The sequence below is a fragment of the Saccoglossus kowalevskii genome, chromosome 12 (assembly GCF_978046115.1).
Source record: "Saccoglossus kowalevskii chromosome 12, keSacKowa6.1, whole genome shotgun sequence".
Classification (NCBI taxonomy): Eukaryota; Metazoa; Hemichordata; class Enteropneusta; family Harrimaniidae; genus Saccoglossus; species Saccoglossus kowalevskii.
In genome coordinates, this window is record NC_140652.1 from 21115278 (window position 1) to 21135666 (window position 20389).

The following is a 20389-nucleotide window of genomic DNA, read 5'->3' on the forward strand; positions in this document are numbered from 1 at the left end:
TTATTGATGTTTTAACCCAAGCAGAGTTTGCCAAGGATTAGGCTGCTCACCCACTAACAGGAATCGTGAGATGGGCTTTGACTGTCAGCAGTGAATTTTACCATGTTACTAGCATAGCTTTTCTTAATGGCAATTATTCCTTATCTTCCCTTGTGTTGTCAGCTTGCCAGGGACATTTAACATTTTGATTTTTTCTTTGTTTTCTTTAAACATTCGTACTAAATTTATGGCGTGATTTGCTGTTAAAAAGTGAAGCACAGTTGTGTTGTTGTGCTTTTGTTATCAAGTAAGAAAGTTCAAGCCAGATGCAGAAAACACAAAATGATCAAACTGTTGCCTGTGGATGTAACTTTTACATGCATAAATTAAAAGCGATGTGCTCACACACACAGACACCGTATACAAACAAACTGTTCTGTATTGCATCAACACTACGTCAAAGTTAATTGAAATCCCATATATTCTCAGACGTCTCACAAAATTATGTTCCTAATTACAACAGTGTTACATACATTTATATTACTCTATTAAGAATAATATTAGGAATATTGTGCAGCGTTTTAACTACGAGTGTGTGGGATATTGGTTACTAAACTTTCATAAATAGAGAACATCTTTATCAGATTCAAGACTAGTCTAGAATTTGCATTTTTTGCTCTACACTTGTACATTATTTATCATATTCAAATCAGCACTAATGAAAAAATATTACTGTGCTAGAAAGTTACGGTTTAGGGATGCATTTGTAACATAATTATTCCATCACGACGGCCGATTAAATCTAGTTTGTATACAATCTGTGAAAATGATGGATACACGCCACTTTGTGAAACACGTACATTCGAATTCATATAATTTGCTAACAGCACTACTGACAATACTGACTCACAACTTTCAATGTAAAGACAATATTTGCATATGTGAATAAAAGTATGTAGTGTACGCATCCAGTCAATAATGCATAACACAAATCAAACTGTACATTTAGTACATACTAGTATTTAAAAATATGTAACCATAATTGTTATTCAAAGACATACGTGACATCTGAAGAAAACGCATCTTGATGGGAACAGACTTTTTAGATATACATACAAGACAAATTATATATTTGTTTTGGCTTAATTGGCGATTGTTTCCAAATAGCAACAACGTTTTTCATATTTATTTTAGAAAAACATGATATCAGTTTTTGTGCTCAATCATCTACGATTTTGTTTCGTTTCGTGGTTTTATTTTTCTAGATCCTATCAAATAGAATTTTTGTATGCGCCTACGTAATTTGCTTGCTAACTCTGAAGTAAAACGGAGTTCAGGTTTGGTCATCTGCACGCAGACGGTGTTATTTTTAGCTGATTCCTTTAATTTATAACTTTGTATTTGAACTCCACCCAAATGCCACACGCCCTTTCCATTATCTATGACGTCATCAATACATATGTCCCTGTAGACACGCACTTCTTTCCTCAAAGCCGTTTTCTCTCTTTCCATTCTACCAATTCCGAAGTCAGCAACTTTCTCCCAAAATGTCTTATTAAAATACATATAGAGTTGATAGTCTGCAGTGTTCCACTCTTTTATCCGTTCTTCCATCCATGGAGTCATTTGTGTGACCGTGCTTTGATTACGTGCATTCACATTAAAGTACACAATGTCTTCAATGTCCCAACACATGGCGTGGCGCAATAAAATCAACGATTCTTCAAAGTACTCCGCAATAAACACAAGGTCAAATACGCTGTTAACTGTGTTGATGATTTCCGGAATTCTGTCGTTGGACATCCAGTCTTCTGCACTGAAACCCAGGTCGTACAAGTAATTATTATGTACATAAGGGTTGTGCTGGTGATAAATTTCAGGGGTTTCTAAAAATGATTGTAGTTTACTAGTCTTTGTGGCGTTGACTTTTAAGAAATCTCCCAGTTTATAGTAGTTGAACAATGACTCAAACTGCGTCACCGGATTCCGTAAAATGGTACTGTATATTGTATCGTTCGGCATCAGCTGAAGTATACCTGCAAACAAACACAGTGTTGCATGTGATCCTCAACAATACATCTTGAATTTAACGGAAGGCTAGTTATTGCTTGCAAGGTAGTCTCGAAAGACATATGAAACACAAAAAGTCCCAATTTTAAACGCTAACAAAAAGCTTACACTTACTAATAAAACATTGAGCAACAAACACAATATTTGTGCAACAACGGACATCATAGTGTTTATATTGTTCGAGTGAAAAACTACTCAAGAACGGTGATTGCGTATAATGGACCACTTTCTTCTCATTGCGAGCGAGGTCCCGCATTATGCGTGAAATCGGTCATGAAAACAAGATTGTCCGCATACTTTATTCTACGTTCTGTCATATTACCTCAAACCCTGCAAATAGAAGTGTGCATGGAATCATGGAAAGAAATAACGGTGTGTATTGTCGTGTAATAACTGTTATAGAGGTGATTGATACGACAGGTCATACTTGTTTACAATTGGAATCTACCAGGTGTGCTTGAAATTTACATAACAGGATGTTTATGATTTTGCCTATGTGGGACAGCTGCTAGCAAGGCCACATTCTGATCGGCTCATGTGGAAACCCAGGTGGTGTCGCTGAATCTGGGCCATTTATGTCTATAAATAGGCTAGACTGAGGACAGTTGGGGGGCCCATCATTTCAACTGTGTACCCTGTGTGTTACTGCTGCGATATTGTGAGACAAATGATTCAGGCTTCAACCACCATTCTGTGATAGTTGTATAAACTGCTCTGCGATCTCCTGTTATCAGCGGTGTCCTCAAGAATAGCAGCGTTCCTCTGCAAGCAAGACTCCTGCATTACTTCGTTGTGTTGCAGAAGCGATTGACTGTCATCAATTTCCACACCCTGGAACTGTGAGTTATCACCAATGCACACTTCCTAGACTGGCGCAGTCGGGGCGATTAATTTGTTTTTGTAGTTTAAATACAATAAAAAAAATCGCGAAATGGTGTTAGCGCGAAATCACCTGTAACTGCGAAATCACCCCGACTGGTTTATTCTGCATGGCCCTCTATCGACACTGCAGGAACCCGTCGATTTTTCAACGGGTAATTATGTTAATGAGTGTTTTAATTGACAATCATCTAGGCCAATCACAACGTCTCTTCAACTGACCTCTGACCGAAAAGACGTCGGCTGATTGTAGCAGCCGATTTTTTTTTATACTACAACTAGTACGAGTTATTTTTTTACACATTTTGATGAATCAGAAACGACGACTACGAAAAACTCGAATTTCGACGTGCCGCCATGTTGGGTCTGCAGTGTGACATTTACCATGTTGACCTCATTATGCACGTATTTCCGCGCCAACCTCATTATAATACGTGCAATTCATGAATATTTAATAGCAATGAATTTCCTGCAGAATAAACCAGTCGCTCTAACACCTCCATTTCGCGAATTTTTTAATTTTATTTAAACTACAAAAAACAAATTAATCGCCTCGACTGCGCCAGTCTACACACTTCCCTAAGCAATCCCCTATTTTAGTGACTTTATTCATTGTATTTTCTGTGCTTTATTTCTTGTAATTATTTTGAGAGGTATTAAATCCAGGAGCTTTGACTTGGCATTTTGGTGTATGTGTATTTCATTTCAAGTAGTATTGTCATGTCTAGAACCCATTCTAGCAGTGAAAGAGCCCCCTGTCCAGTGTGAGTTCTGTGGGTGTCCCTTTCAATATCAATGAGCAGGCCTCATTGTCCTGACAAGGACCAAAAGGGTCATAGCGGGATGAGCACATTTGATGATGGTCAATTATTTAAAAACGGGGGTAATTAGGGATATCCTCACTCCATATTCATTTCGACACTGAGCTATAAAAAAGAAAGTCAAGTTCAAAATCAAATTATTCGGGTTTTGCAGCGTCTTTCACGCAATACGCTTGCTTCGATCGGGAAATCACGTATTCTTGCGCGTGTCAACTCACTTTAGAAAAGTGTACAAGACGCCATAATAAGAACCAATCAAGTACGCACCATCCGGTGTCCAACTTTGTTACATTAACTATTAACTGAGTGTGAGTTAATTCCACCACCGTGTACATATATTGTTAACTAGGGCGAGGTTCAACTTACTTTTTAAGTTTAACCTTGCATGATGCGTAAACATGTTGTACACATGCCAGGGAACTTGGATGGCGTTGTTTGGATTAAACAGCTCAGGGTATGTAAACTGGTGACCTTTCTTTGGCAGCACAACAGTTAAGTTGTGTTTATCAGCATACCGCAGGATAATGTTTTGTAAAGTACTGCTTCCACTCTTGTGAGTTTTCAACATCAGCAAATTATTCCTTGGAACGCAGTTTAACTTTCCTGCCTTCCCTTCTCTTAACCATTGAGCCTGAAAGAACAATCGTCCATTGAGTCAGGTTTCAATTTCTCAAACAACATTGTTATAATGTGTATGACTTGCATAGCTTGCATACCTCTTTGTTTTGTTTTTTTCTAATAAAATAAAGTATTATGCGAATGTATCAATGCCGAAATATGGATTACCGCGAAATAAAGTGTCACAAGTCTCGTTTAATTTCGAGGTAACCCGGTTTTGCCATTTATACACTTCCGAAAAATAATTTCATTTATTGAAAAAAAAAAACACAAAATAAACAAGAGACTACATTGCTTTAGTGGTATTATTTTTCATTGTATGTAATAGTAAAGTTCTTTGAATTCACCAGTAAAATAAAACAAAACCCTAATATTTATTGAACATTAAATCAACCCTTAGAACCCTTGATGATTTTAATTCTAAATTACTGACGATATTTTCAGCTCTATCAAATTAATCTGATAGAATATCTTTTACAGATAAAAAACGCATTTCCTTTTCACACATCAACAACGCATATTAAAGGACAGTGGTCGTCACCATGGCGACCGCGTGCGTTTGATGTTTGCCCCATGAATCGTTCAACGCCACGCGAGGGCCGCTGTGCCCGGCATACCGTTGTACGCTATCGACTGTCAGTTCGATGCCAAAACAAAATGGAGTGGCAACTTACACTGGTACTAGTGCTTGTTACAGTGTTCTCATGCGGAGAGTCCCTGCAAGTAACAAAATACCGTGATTAAGTAGTATACAGTCAAGTGGTTAAGGAATAAGTAAATAATAAATTTAACTCCCAGGCAAGATGAGGATATTGACTGGAAAAAAGCAGGGGGTCACCAGCCTAATTTTCGAGAAATTTGAGTGTTAATTTAGTAACTTCATTGGATAGTTCCATATCGGCAGTATTATAATTTTAGATGTATATGGCAGAGATATGCCATATCTTAAATTGTAGGCTGGTGATACAGGCTGAACATATCGTATATGCTTAATGATGGTGAACTTGTTCTGAATTATTAGAAAAATCTGGGTCGTAAAAGTTTCGAAAAATGATTTGTTTCTTTAACATTGTATTCTGTGGAATTGTTTCAAAAATTGGAATTTTTGAAAAATACACAATAGAATTGTATCGTGCCATGGGGAAATGAATCCATAATAAACCCAAAAACATTTTCATGCGATTTATTACCATTTTGAGTATGATTCTACATTAAAGGCAACGTTTTGTGAATACCACGAACAAACACACATTCACAATTGAACCTTCGATCAGTACACATGTCACCCAACCAAAACAATTCTCATCCACAAATCTTTCACCATTTTATAAACTTACAAACAAGGTGGTATGTTTATCGATATGAAACAGATGTAAAGGTGGCGTGAAACAGCCAGGTACTCCAAAAACAGAGCAAAATATGAAATGTCTCGTCTTTCTGCCTGCCATTGGGCATGGAGTTCACCTTAAATAGATGATTTTCCGTACAATTGCGAGATCTCGCGAGATGCATGAAAGACGCGCGTCGAACGTCTGCCGCAAAAATCGAACGATTTGATTTTGAACTCGAATTTCCTTTAAGTTATTTCGTAGCTCACACCGACCGGCCGATCTTCGACAGAGGAATATTGCTTTCGAATACCCTCACTTAATCGAAATTGTCTATCATCAAATGTGGACAGCACATTATTAAGCATGGATACTTCGCGTTTGTCGAATCCCACGCGATGTTTGACGCGACTACGACGCTATGACCTTTGTTTGTCCTGTTTTTACGTTCGATTTCACGCATAACGCGTGATTCTCGCAGTGTACGGAAAATGGTCTATTGTTCATGAAGCTATGTACTTTGAATATTACGTGTTATAAATTGTAGAAATGCAAGTTGGAAGGTAGGTTGGTGGAAGAAAGTGGCTAAGCAACTTTTTATACTGGAGTTTGTGAGCACAGTAGAAATGGTCTGCTTCATTCAGCAACGCGAGCAGATCCACAGACTTTATCTCGGGGGGGGGGGGGATAGATGATGAGACTATATTCCGTTATTCTGCAATCCGTACTTTCTGAATTTATTTTGGTATTTTATAACCGTACAACTGACACATACACCTTGCTGGTTACTGTACCAAGTAATACTACTAGTTAAAGACTGAAGATTTGTTTAAACAAGTTTGTGTGTTCCTTAGCCCGTGCTAATTGTTTCCTTCCGTGAATGAACGCAATTCGGTATAACCGATATGCAAACATAGAATTAGTTTAAATCTTAGCCCGTACTTGGTATGAATAAACATTAAACTCAGACTAGTTATTTTACGACACAAATTAATCACCACTAACGTGTTCGGGTGACTATAGATGGGAATAAACTACAAATTGCACATCAATCAAAGTTAGTTCAAATATTGCCCGTTTCAAAGTTAAGAAGCGTTCTGCATTTGCATAACACATCCCGTGGATTTGTCAGTTTGCCGAAGTCTAGTAGGAAATACTATCAGTATAGTATTGCCAAATACAAGCGCTCGTAATTGACGCTGCTCACTTATTGATGCAGGCTCAGTGGGCAGTGTTGATAGCATGTACGCGGACCTTGTATACATAGTAGTAGCGGCCTTTCTGGGTGACGTCTAAGCAATGTGTCTTATTGACAAAAAAAACACACACATACAGTGACCCCTTGTGCCCGGTACCAGCATGCGTTAGGTTAAAATGATACTATAGGTTAATTATGATGCACATTTATTTATTTTACTTTACATAGTTACGTAGGTATCGATAAATAATCTAATCTTATATCAAGCCGGAAAACGCATTTGAATTATTTATTACCAATATACTATCATGATTTATATTTCAGTCAGTTTGACAGTGGTTGCCATGACATATACTGATAAAGGTTAATGACAAGACCAGATGGCGAGCTGGTCGAAATCAACCAAAAACATCTTATGACTCTGCAGTTTTTAAGATACAATACAGTAGCTGTAATCCTAAACCAATTTTGTTTGCGATTTTAACTAAGGTGGTATCTTTGTGGAATGTTAGTGCGAGACTATTACCCCATCAATATTAGTTAGTGTTGACAATATATAGAAGTGTTTTTTCTAGACAGCTTGACGAGTAATTAATTGATTATGATGTGTAAAACTTTCATGTGATTGGTTGTTTGTTGGAAGGCAAGGCCTTGGAGTCTCTTATACTGATTGTAATTGGTTAAGGAGTGACAAGGAATAAAAAGTGATTTGATGCTGTCACGGGTGAAAACCAGGGATTTGGCAGAGGATCGTTTGGGAACATGAACGAAGCTTGTGTGTGTTTTTGTCAGCCTAGCGTGGAAACGACCGAATCCCGGTTACCTAAGTGAAAGGACTTTAACCATCAAAAAATACCTATCACAATACCATGACTCAAACGCTCTTATGAATCAATATCAAAGATGTGTGAAATATCGGATATACCAGCCTGAGCTATAATAAAATGAATCCGAACTACATATTTGATCAATAAAGGACGCCCAATACAACCATTGTACCACAGTTGGTCAATTAAACATATATTCGCTTACTGGGGCAACTACCACGTGACCCAAAATGACAGTTCACCTAATAGGCAATGGGATTTTAGAATATTTACCATTCTTGTCAGCAGAGCATGTTGGGCAGACTGGATAGAATCCAGTCATTATATGTAATTGATACCAATATTAAGCACTAACTCATAAATTATGTACTCTACGCAAAGTCTAAATGAAAATGTATTGCTAATTTAAAAATAATCATTTAAATAACTAATGATTAACGAAGAAGAAACATTAAGAGAAGTTGAACTGTGATTCTGCGATTGATATATTGTAATAGCTTGCTTAAAAAGTCAATCTATCTACCAAATAAATTAGAAGAAATGCGCATACCCAAAAAGACATACCTATCTGCGGTCCATAGCAGCCATAGGATAACAGTGAGTAAGAGCGATATAGTGAGACAAGATGACTTAAGTATCGATACCGGTCTTTTCATTTCTTCTGCTAAAGTACTTCGCCGCCAGTGTTCGGATCTGCATGAACCTTAGGACGTGCAGCTGTTATTTTTTAGATTCAATTTACCTTCAGTTTACCACAATATGTCTTGCAGAGGATTGTAACAGTCCTTCCAATGAATATTTCTGTCCTCGTTAAAATACAACTATTTACAAGGGGAACTTACATACAAAGATTAAAGATTAGATCTACTGACTGATAAAGACGGCGTAAACACATAAATCAATGAGAATAATAATGACGTTTACCCCCATTGTTTCTGGCTATGTGGCCATTTAAAAAGATAATGTGTAATGGTTATATGAAATGCAAACATGAGAAAATGATTTAACAATAAAATATTATCGTTATTTTTAGCTCCTTTGATGCAGACAGTGAGTAAGGCTTGGCATGTGATGTCATTCCAGAGAAAGGTGCATTTGTTGCAAAATACATTTCTAGTTGGTGAAATGAATTTGCTGATACGCAAAAAGCAGAAGAAGGCAAGCATGAAGACGGCTCAGAGTAGAAGAATATCCCGGGCTTCTATGTAGGGTTTTGTTCTTAGTGCGTTTAAAAGTTTGCGCATTAATTCAATGGTTATTAGAAGTCATAGTTTTATGGAGTCGCCAATTTTCCTTTTATAAATTTTCGGCGTGGAGGTGGAGCACTGAGGTTAGATACACCTTGATTGTTTTGTAGGCTAATTGCTCTGATGCTGATTATCTGATGCAAAAGGGGTGGTGTTGAGAGTTGGGACTGATATGTCCTACCTTGTAGGTTTGTCTTGTGGATGCAGCCGTGCTGTTGAGACAATAGAATGAGCTTGTTGTATTGCAGGTGGAGTTGGACATTGTCTGGGATGAGCAGTATTATGTCTGTTACTGGGACTGGTTGTGGTAAGTTCCAGAACCAGAGCCTCTGAAATCGAGAAACGACAATATTGTTATTACAATGTGAGAGTGATGACAATATTGTTATTAGTACTGGCAATATGTTTGACAATGATGTGGAAGTTACCAATAGCAGATGTGAAAATGATGTTGCACACTATGTCCATGATGTGGGAGCTGCATGAAGTTCCTTGCTTCCATATGTCCACGCCAGTGCCCTTCCCCCAATTAGCCAGGCTATGTAAATGTATATGGCAGGTGCTTGGGTCCATTTTAGTTGTATAAAAAAAATGTGACGATTAGTAATACTTAGGTCTATCAAGGGACTAAAGAAGTTGATGAATTTGCGGGTAAAGCTTAAGGTGCTGATAAAGGATATGAGCTCTTGTTTGGTCTATTTGGTTCGCTGGATCCACAATAGTACTTTGTAGAGGTGGTCCAGTTTGTCTTTTGTTCTGCCAAGCTCTATGCTAAGGAAGATTAGAGCAGAAGATGAACCTTCGATCTTTTCATCTGCAATTGGTAATCCAAGCATGTGACAAGTTTGTAGCATTGTTCTAATGGCAGGAGGATGTGTTGTGTGGACCAGCTGAGAAAAAGTAATCAAGATAGCGAATCAGAAATTTTTCTATATTTGCGTGCTGTTTGATGATCCATTCTATGGCTTCAGCTATGTGGTTAAACAGATATGGTGCTGACCGTAGGACAAATGGAAGTACATGATCGAATAAATAGTGGGCTTTCCACTGATAGCCAAGTGGGTGCCAGCCTAACCAGAAGGTATGTTTGGCCATTAGGGTCTTTGGACCCTATTTTGTTGCTATAGTAATGGCATCGTCAATACGTGCTTAGGTAGTATTGTTCTTTCTGGATGTGACGTTGTTTGTGTTGGTTGTGAAACGTCTAAGATGAGCCTAACTCCTCCAATCTTTTTGGTGTGAATGTCAAGAGAGTTGGTGACAAATTTGTCTAGTGGTGGTGATGGGAATGGTCCTATGGTGTGCCTAATTTCGATTTCTTTCTAGATTGTATTGCTGCCAGCTGTGGATTTTGTTTGTTCGTGTAGTCCTGGTGATGAAATCAGAAGCTGCCTTCTCTGCGATTGCATTGAGATGTTTGAGCAGTTGAATTTGGTGTGGCCACATTGGTCGCATTCATAGCACAGTGGAAGTAGCTCATGAAGGCTTGGTTGAAAGTAGTGGTAGTGATGTCCTGGATCTGGGCTGCTCTAAGATCCGAGGTCAGGAAACCGAGATTGCCCCAGGTGAAATGTGTTGTCGTATATGAGCCAAGCTTCTGGTTTATACACATCAGACTTTATACCAATGGAACAGATGTAGTTGAATAGATGAGCTACTTCGTGTGGAAAAGGAGAAAGCACGATAGGCTGTGAAGGTTCCGACAGCTGAAAGCCAACTACCAAGGGGGTTGAATGATTTCCCTCTGGTTTGTGAATCGACTGTGGTAATTGATTGATTTTCAGGGTCAAAAAACATTTTGGTGCTGATTTCACTGAATTAGGCCACAACTCATAAATCTGATAATTCAACAAACTTACTTTGATTTGCAAGGACGTTCAGTTTGGTCAATGTATTGCTGCTGTAGATTGGGCGGCGGTATAAGGAGAGCAATGTGATGCATTGTGATGTGTTGATTCATTGAACTTTATCACTGTACGGTGTTAATGTGGGGCACAGCCATGTTGTTTACTGGATGAGACAAAGTGGAAGTGATTGCATCATCAAGGGTGAGGTTTGTTGCAGGGTTCAAGACCACATATTGTTGTCACTGCGATTGTTTATATCTGCGTTTGGTGGGTGCAGGCAAAGAGCAAATCATGCTGGGGTGGTTCAACTTTTTAGTGGATGTCCTGGTAGACACTTAATGACTGTTTGCTGTTGCTGACTATTCATGTTGAGCGTAACAGTTTGGGCTGTTGGAGTTCTGCTCAGCCGCTGAGGTGGTCACTGCGTTTGCCGATGTTGCTATGGTAGCTAAATTTGAAGGAGCTGTCGGATATCGAGGACGTCCATGTGGAGCTTGGGTAGGTGCAGTTTCATTTGTAAAGCGAGCTGGTTTGTGAACGTTTCGATATAGCATGAGCAGCAGCGTGGTGTAATGAGTGGATAGCCTGCTTATATAATGAGGTGGGGTGAATGGTTTAGGATTTGCAAAATCTGTTACAAGTTAACCAACATAATGATAAAATGGTATAAAAAGTAAATAAAAACGCAAACATAGTGATCAAATGATACATGTCACAGTGCAAAGTTTGCTTATTGATATTGAGAGGGCCACCCACAGAACTCTGATTGAACAGGGGGGGTTTACTACTAATAATACAAGAATAAATTCACTAAATGTGGATGTGAAAGCTGGTGACAGTTAGTGGCTTCTGCAACCCAACAACGAAGAGAGTCTTGCTTGCAGAGGAATGTTGTTATTATGTAGGGCACCACTGACAGCAGAAGGTCACAGAGCAGTTCATACTAGTCCCACAGAAAGATGATTGGAGCCTGTATCACTTGTCTTACAATATCTTAGCCACAACACAGAATACTCATTTAAAATGGTGGATCCCCAACTGTCCTCAGTCCAGTCTATTTACAGAACATAAATGGCCCAGTTTCAGGTACAACCCTGGGTTCCCACAGGAGCCAATCAGAATGTGGTATTGCTAGCAGCTGTCTCATGACGACATGTAGATACTCACGTAGTCAGTAGATCAGTACATCCATGTTATGTAAATCACAAGAACACTTGCTGGATTCCAAATATGCTTCCAGAGCTGTAAACAAGTATGATCGGTCAATCACCTTTATGACAGTTAGCATTCTTCCCATGATTCCATGCACACCTCAAGTTGAGGTAATATACAAAAAACGTTGAACAAAGAATGTTTTATTCTTAAAGCAACGGAAAAGTTTTAAAAATATGCTAACAATGGGGAAATGATGTAAAAATTAAATGCAAATGCAAACGTGATAACATGGTGTGAAAATAAAAAGCATAATGATAAGATGGTATAAAGGTTAAATAAACATGCTAACATAATAAGGTGGTCGAGTTTGAATCGAAGGTCGGACGACGGACAGTCGTAAATCTGTCCGTTTACCCCAACTCAAATAAGGAAATCGTAACAAGAAACGACACAAAAACAGGTTGTTATCAAAATTAAATATTGTATTCGTATAAATATATATATATATATAAAAAATTCGGCCAAAAAAAAAATGCTGCTAAAACCACAGGACTACGGAGCTATTATTACGAATTTAACCACAGTGTATCAAAAAACAACAAGTCTTTATTTGTAGGAGGCACATGTTGATGTAAACATCTCGTACTGTATTACTGTCACAGGTATCATCACCTTTGATTTTGAAAAGGCAATAGGGTAAGGCAGATGTTAGCTTTGCCAAAGGCATATATATAAACTCAATAATAAAGAAAAACTTACTGTGTTGTATTGAAAAAAAAATGAACAATAAGTTTTTCAACAGCAACCTGGAAATTAACTTCTTTGACATTCAAACTACAGCCTTTAAAGTGACACTTCAGATAGACTAAGTGTAGACACAAATGCTCTAGAACTACTCTGTAACAAATTATAAGAGGCTCGATATTGAAAAAAAAAACACTAACAGAGAGTCAACAAACATTTGGATGCAGAAAATTATGTACATGTATCTTGATGAAAATGCGTCATATGATCAAAATATTACTGAATGTGTGTGCAAGCAAATTATCCGAATCAGAAAATGAAAAAAAAAATAAGAAGAAAATTTTCTTCACCCCGTAAGGGGACTTCGGCCAAGCAGCTTCTGCTGCTTTCGTTGCAGTTTTGTCGACTTCAATGCGGACAAAGCAACTGAACTGATTTGTCGCTTGACCGACTTTTAGGCCACCATACACCTCCACTCCTCTCCCATTTCTCTCATCATTGCAGAAGAAACGCGGGACAGCCACTCCGGACAATATGTTCTCAAAGTTGTCTGGGCGAAACTCGCTTGCCGCTACCGACCTCTCGTATAGCTGTAAAAACGTCTCCCTGGCCAATGTCAATTGCGTACCAGTCTACAACAATCCCTCTGTTTCACCTCTGAACTTTTATGCTCACGTATTTTGGTGGTGTGGTCGCCATGTTGGATCATTTATGGCAAAATTTGCATGTTTTGAGGCAATCTTTTTCCCATAGGTCTTTGCGCTTTACGTAACACGCATCTAACTGTGCGGAGTTTGGTTTTGAGGTAGTCCAAAACGAGTTTTACGACAAGTCGGCGCTTTGCGACAATATGAGTCGGCAAGTTCCGGACAGAAAACCGATCTGTGGAGACTCGTCGTAGGAGATTTTTTTTTTTTTTTTTTTTTTTGAGAACAGGCAAAAACTAATGCGCGCACGGATGTCATCCATAAAATTAAATCGGTGTGGCCTTACCTAGTTTCAAAAGTCAACCTATTCGACGCACGCAACACGTGACTTAATCTTCGGCTCGTCGACGGGCGATAACACATGCTTGAACAAACGCGATGTAATCGCTGAACGGCAGAGAGTTCTTGTAAATCTTGTGTAGAGAGATGACACGGTTCTTGCAAACGTCCATAGAACAATATTCAGGTATAAAAATGGTCACACTATTGAGCAATCATCGACACCTCCCTACCCAACTATGTTGGTGATTAGAAATGTGTCCGTAATGACTCGATGACAATTGGCGACTGATTGAAATTGACCCGTGACCCACATTTATAGTGAACATAGACTCCTTAAGTTCTAGTAAATTACATAATTAATTAACGCCCTCTAGTGATGGTAATATAAACACGTGACTCATTTCTGACAGCAAATATGCTAATCCACTAATTTGCATATTAATATCTGAAAAATTGCTATTTTAATGCGAACAAAAGTTTTATTAAGCTCCTGGGCAAAGAACAATAACAACTATTTTTTCCAAGAATTGAAATATATCCCCACCATTTCGTACTTGTTTCATATTGACAAACTTGAAATATTTGCGACGTTGTTTATTAACTAATCATGCGTACAGCTGTTTACTTGATATCATGTCATTTTTGTTTCAAAAACTTTGTTTACATGTTCATATACATGTTTTTTATTATGCAGGTGTTGACCATCTGTTTATATCTAAATAGGCCATTTATGTGATTAGTAGTTAGTAGTTGCTCAGAATAGTGTGTGTTTTTTGTTCATTAATAAATGCCGGCGAAATAAGCAAACAACAATACTAGGTCGAGCCTGCTAATTCATTTTGTTATTTCATGATTATTCCGATTTCTATATGTGAATTATAGTCAATTTAGATTGTCAATTTTATAATTGGATAAACGATTAGCTCGTTTTATTAGCTGGTAGATTTCAACACAGTCCCTCTATCATAGAGGGACTGTGATTTCAAGTAGCCGACCGAATGTACATATGGGCCACCGTACTAAAACAAACAACAGTGTATATCGTCAAACTATGTCCAACAAAATTGGATAAACGATTCATTCTTTTTTTTTCAGCCGGAACGCGGCCAGGCGTTTTGACAGTTATTGGACGCGATTATTAGATTTGATAGTGGCGGCGTGAGTGTTGGCAAGCCTAAAAAGGTATCGATTGTACACAGCGCCACCAGTGGCTCTTCCCGGCTCCATGTGTCTAGACTTACCAATGTAAAGCCTTCCTCGACTAAGCGGTACGGTAATCAACAAACTCAGATTTGCCCATAATGTTGCCCGGTCATGTTGACGATCAGACAGACATTGTTGTGCACAATACTGCAAATATTTCGTTCCTTAAAGGACGACAGTCGTCGTACCGCGTCCTGTTCGGTATGGGACTCATAGCGACGTATACAACGCGTGTAAAATACATTGTTTATTTACATGAAATTCGAACAAGCGCTGCGCGACGACCACCGCGCTTTAATCAATTTCGCCACTATCTGATAATGAACTCGTTTGTGCGGCAATCAATCGGGGGCTAAGCTCCCTCGTTTAATAACACATAATCTATCAAGTTCGTCCATTATCTATTACATAAAATACGCTAATTTCGCATTCCCCCCGAAATGTGACACCATGCTTCCTATATAAAAGAAAGTCTCACTAATATTAGTTTTCGAAACGGCAAATAGTTCAAAATCAAATTGCAAGACCACGACACCTGCCTCCGATAACACGGCGTTCGTTGTTGGACAACTCGGTGAATGATTCAGACGAAGTAGGTTCGACCATCGGAGCAAATGGCATTCACAAGTGTGTGACTACTGTCTGTCTGACTGGCCGGTTGTTGCATCCAACCCATGATCGGTAGCCGTGTTTCAAAGCAACACGAAACAGGGGTAGATTCAAGGTTAGTGCCATCGACTCAAATAACATGAATGAGGAGGCCATAGATTCGTAGACTAACGGATGTAACTTTAGGCAACTTTAAAGGGCGGCAGTCGTCGCGCCGCGTCCTGTTCGATATGGGACTCATAGCGACGTATACAACGCGTGTAAAATACTAGTACAATGTATCTTTACCTGAAATTCCAGCACACGCTGCGCGACGACCACCGCCATTTAAGATCGGTGTGTGTTTGTATTTGACCGGGTCTGATTGACGCCAGGGTGTCATATCAAAATGACATAATACCACTGAGACAGACAGATGCTCACATATCACGTAAACCCAACCAGGGACAATCGATAAACAAAATATGCTTACGTACCTGCCCACGCTAACGCAATAAATCGGAAATCGTAACAAGAAACGACACAGAGACAGGTTGTTATCAAAATTAAATATTTTATTTGTATAAATATAAATATAGTGTGTGCTCACGAGGTATCAACTGACACGAGCTTAAGTAAACAATGAGTTCAGCATTATACAAATACAATGTGTCAATACGCATGAAATTAGGATACGCAAACAAATACATTTACCGTCGCCTGAAGTCACAAAAACGGAATTGACACTACCATTACCTAGTTTCAAAAGTCAACCTATTCGACTTACGCAACACGTGACTTAATCTTCGGCTCGTCGACGGGCGATAACACATGCTTGAACAAACGCGATGTAATCACTGAACGGCAGAGAGTTCTTGTAAATGTTGTGTAGAGAGATGACACGGTTCTTGCAAACGTCCATAGAACAATATCCAGGTATAAAAATGATCACACTATTGAACACTCATCGGCACCTCCCTACCCAACTATGTTGGTGATTAGGAATGTGTCCGTAACGACTCAATGAAAATTGGCGACTGATTGAAATTGACCCGTGACCCACATTTATAGCGGACAAAGACTCCTTAAGTTCTAGTAAATTACATAATTAATTAACGCCCTCTAGTGATGGTAATATAAACACATGACTCATTTCTGACATCAAATATGCTAATCCACTAATATGCATATTAATATCTGTAAAATTGCTATTTTAATGCAAAAAAAAAGTTTTATCAAGCTCCTGGGCACAGAATAATAACAACTATCTTTTCCAAGAATTGAAATATTTCCCACCATTTCGTACTTGTTTTCATATTGACAAACTTGAAATATTTGCGACGTTGTTTATTAACTAATCATGCGTACAGCTGTTAACTTGATATCATGTAATTTTTGTTTCATAAACTTTGTCTATACATGGTTTTTATTATGCAGGTGTTGACCATCTGTTTATATCTAAATAGGCCATTTATATGATTAGTGGTTAGTACTTGCTCAGAATAGTGTGTGTTTTTTGTTCATTAATAAATGCCGGCGAAATAAGCAAACAACAATACTAGGTCGAGCCTGCTAATTCATTTTGTTATTTCATGATTATTCCGATTTCTATATGTGAATTATAGTCAATTTAGATTGTCAATTTTATAATTGGATAAACGATTAGCTCGTTTTATTAGCTGGTAGATTTCAACACAGTCCCTCTATCATAGAGGGACTGTGATTTCAAGTAGCCGACCAAATGTACATATGGGGCACCGTACTAAAAAAAAAAACAGTGTATATAGTGAAACTATGTCCAACAAAATTGGATAAACGATTCATTCTTTTTTTTTCAGCCGGAACGCGGCCAGGCGTTTTGACAGTTATTGGACGCGATTATTAGATTTGATAGTGGCGGCGTGAGTGTTGGCAAGCCTAAAAAGTTATCGATTGTACACAGCGCCACCAGTGGCTCTTCCCGGCTCCATGTGTCTAGACTAACCAATGTAAAGCCTTCCTCGACTAAGCGGTACGGTAATCAACAAACTCAGATTTGCCCATAATGTTGCCCGGTCATGTTGACGATCAGACAGACATTGTTGTGCACAATACTGCAAATATTTCGTCCCTTAAAGGGCGACAGTCGTCGTACCGCGTCCTGTTCGATATGGGACTCATAGCGACGTATACAACGCGTGTAAAATACATTGTTTATTTACATGAAATTCGAACAAGCGCTGCGCGACGACCACCGCGCTTTAATCAATTTCGCCACTGTCTGATAATGAACTCGTTTGTGCGGCAATCAATCGGGGGCTAAGCTCCCTCGTTTAATAACACATAATCTATCAAGTTCGTCCATTATCTATTACATAAAATACGCTAATTTCGCATTCCCCCGAAATGTGACACCATACTTCTTATATACAAGAGAGTCTGACTAATATTAGTATTCGGAATTTCTAAATCAAATTGCAAGACCACGACACCTGCCTCCGATAACACGGCGTTCGTTGTTGGACAACTCGGTGAATGATTCAGACAATGTAGGTTCGACCATCGGAACAAATGGTATTCAAAAGTGTGTGACTACTGTCTGTCTGACTGGCCGGTTGTTGCATCCAACCCATAATTGGTAGCCGTGTTTCAAATCAACACGAAACAGGGGTAGATTCAAGGTTAGTGCCATCGACTCAAATAACATGAATGAGGAGGCCATAGATTCATAGACTAACGGATGTAACTTTAGGCAACTTTAAAGGGCGGCAGTCGTTGCGCCGCGTCCTGTTAGATATGGGACTCATAGCGACGTATACAACGCGTGTAAAATACATTGTTTCTTTACCTGATATTCCAGCACACGCTGCGCGACGACCACCGCCCTTTAAGATCGGTGTGTGTATTTGACCGGGTCTAAATAACATACCACTAAGAAAGACAGATGTTCATATATTACGTAACCCCAACAGGGTCAATCGATAAACAAAATATGCTTACTTACCTGTCCACGATAACGCAATAAATTGACAGACACACCACAACAAGCGCAGAGAAGAGTTTTAAAATTGTAACTGGTCTCTTCATTTTGCCGTCATCTGTGCCACGCTTCCGATGTGGTGGTTAGGCGGATAAAACATCTTTTGAAACGCGTTGAAAATATCCGTGGTGTACATATTTTATTGCCTGATTGATATGCAGATTGTGAATTGTTAGACCAATGCGGAAGTCAGAACCCTTCTTGCCTTCATAAACCCATGGATGAATGCGTAGTGATGAATAATTGGCAGGTAAAATTACATTATATGTTCGTTTGATTGTCTTCTATGATTACATACATTGAACGCAGCTAATTACATGTATTCAAATTATTCAATTATAATGTTCTAAATACAAATATATTACAAGAAATTGCAATTTCCGGTCATAATTAAGAATACATGGCTTGGTGCGTAATTATATAAACTCGACAGTATTTATTTTCAAAGTTAACAAATATCGACAAAATTATGCAGAGTGTATAACAGGATGGTAGAGAATAACTAAACCTTATGGGGAACTCATTAATCACCATCGAGAACAATTCTCACGAATGTAATTAACATTAACTGTATTTAGCGAGGCGAGATATGTAGACGTGTCCTTGTAACCACATACATGAGAATTTGCCGAGCGTTGACATATATAAATGGATATTTTTTACCCCCCAGAAACAATGACTGCGCTCATAGCAAGTATTTCTTGCTTTTCCACATAGTCCATATATCTGTAACGGGTGTAATCATGATTATGTCCATAAAACAGTCGTTTAGCTGAATGCCAAGTTGAGTGGACTTGAACATGTTACAGTGAATGTGTTGATCAGTATCAACCAAGACCACGGACAAAGAGATATAAACGAATTGTTATACCATGCAGTATAGTACACAATGAAAATATCGTGATTATGTATTAAAAATGATGCTCCCGCTTTCTCAGCAAAATATTTGTCTTTGAGTACGTCATCATATTCGCCATTTTGTGCATTCTAATTTCTATCTAAACATGCAAATGCCACCAAGACAGTGAATTTACACACCCAAATGCAAGCTGTACGAGTATATAACACAGAATTGAGTGTTCAGAATACGTGTGTTTGCTTTGAAGCGGCTTCACGCTAACAGACATTACACCGTTCAAATAAATCGCGACCTCTGGAAACTAAGAGGTTCTTTGACGTCAAAATGACGTAGATCATGGGTGTAACTTATGTCGTTCAGACAGACAACTATGCTTGGTTGTATATTCTTTCGTTATTTACAATATATAAACTCTTATGCAGTATTTAAAACGATGGACAACCGCAGATCGAATGATACCAACGTTGAGGGAAATACACACGTTTACGTCACTGGCGCACGTCGTCGTTAGAGGGCGTGACTTATAGAAAGAGTGTGACTTTGAATATATCCACAACTGTGTGCAGCTGGAATGCTGGTTTATCAATTAACGTGGAAAATCACAAGGTCATGGTTGTCAAAAAGGGATTAGTTGCAACAGTAAACAGATTAACTTTGGAAGAAGGAGACCGGTTCATATATCTCGGTCAACAACTTATATTTTATCATGAATAGAATGTGATATAGTAAACCATGAAGAGATTATAAACGATCTGGAAATTGTTAATGTCGACAGCAAAGGTATGCGATTATTGAGAAGACTTTACTCGGAACATGTTGCAGCGATGTCAGCAGAGGAATATCTTCGTAAAAAGACAGACAACTATGTAACGCAGTGTACGGAAAGGATGAGTACTGATTTATTTATTTTCACTTCATGCAGAAATTATAATTTGAATAATGATTTATAAGGAAATATCAATACCAAATATGAGGTATGTAAATGACATCGTACTGATTATGATTTATTAATCAATAG

General features: G+C 38.5%; 1 protein-coding gene and 1 long non-coding RNA gene across 2 annotated transcripts; both read right to left on the reverse strand.

The window, feature by feature from the left end:
- Window positions 1–333: 333 nt before the first annotated feature.
- On the reverse strand, window positions 334–9540 carry LOC144356725 (galactose-3-O-sulfotransferase 2-like). Its single transcript, XM_078011406.2, has 5 exons — window positions 9396–9540; window positions 9149–9296; window positions 5042–5084; window positions 4116–4380; window positions 334–2015 (listed from the first exon to the last, which is right to left on the reverse strand). The coding sequence occupies exons 1-5, from the start codon at window positions 9538–9540 to the stop codon at window positions 1207–1209; spliced, it is 1410 nt and encodes a 469-aa protein (XP_077867532.2). The 3' UTR covers window positions 334–1206.
- Window positions 9541–9787: 247 nt separating this feature from the next.
- Window positions 9788–10886, reverse strand: LOC144356719 (uncharacterized). Its single transcript, XR_013421498.2, has 2 exons — window positions 10827–10886; window positions 9788–9857 (listed from the first exon to the last, which is right to left on the reverse strand). It is a non-coding gene; the product is annotated as an uncharacterized LOC144356719 (long non-coding RNA).
- Window positions 10887–20389: the final 9503 nt, after the last annotated feature.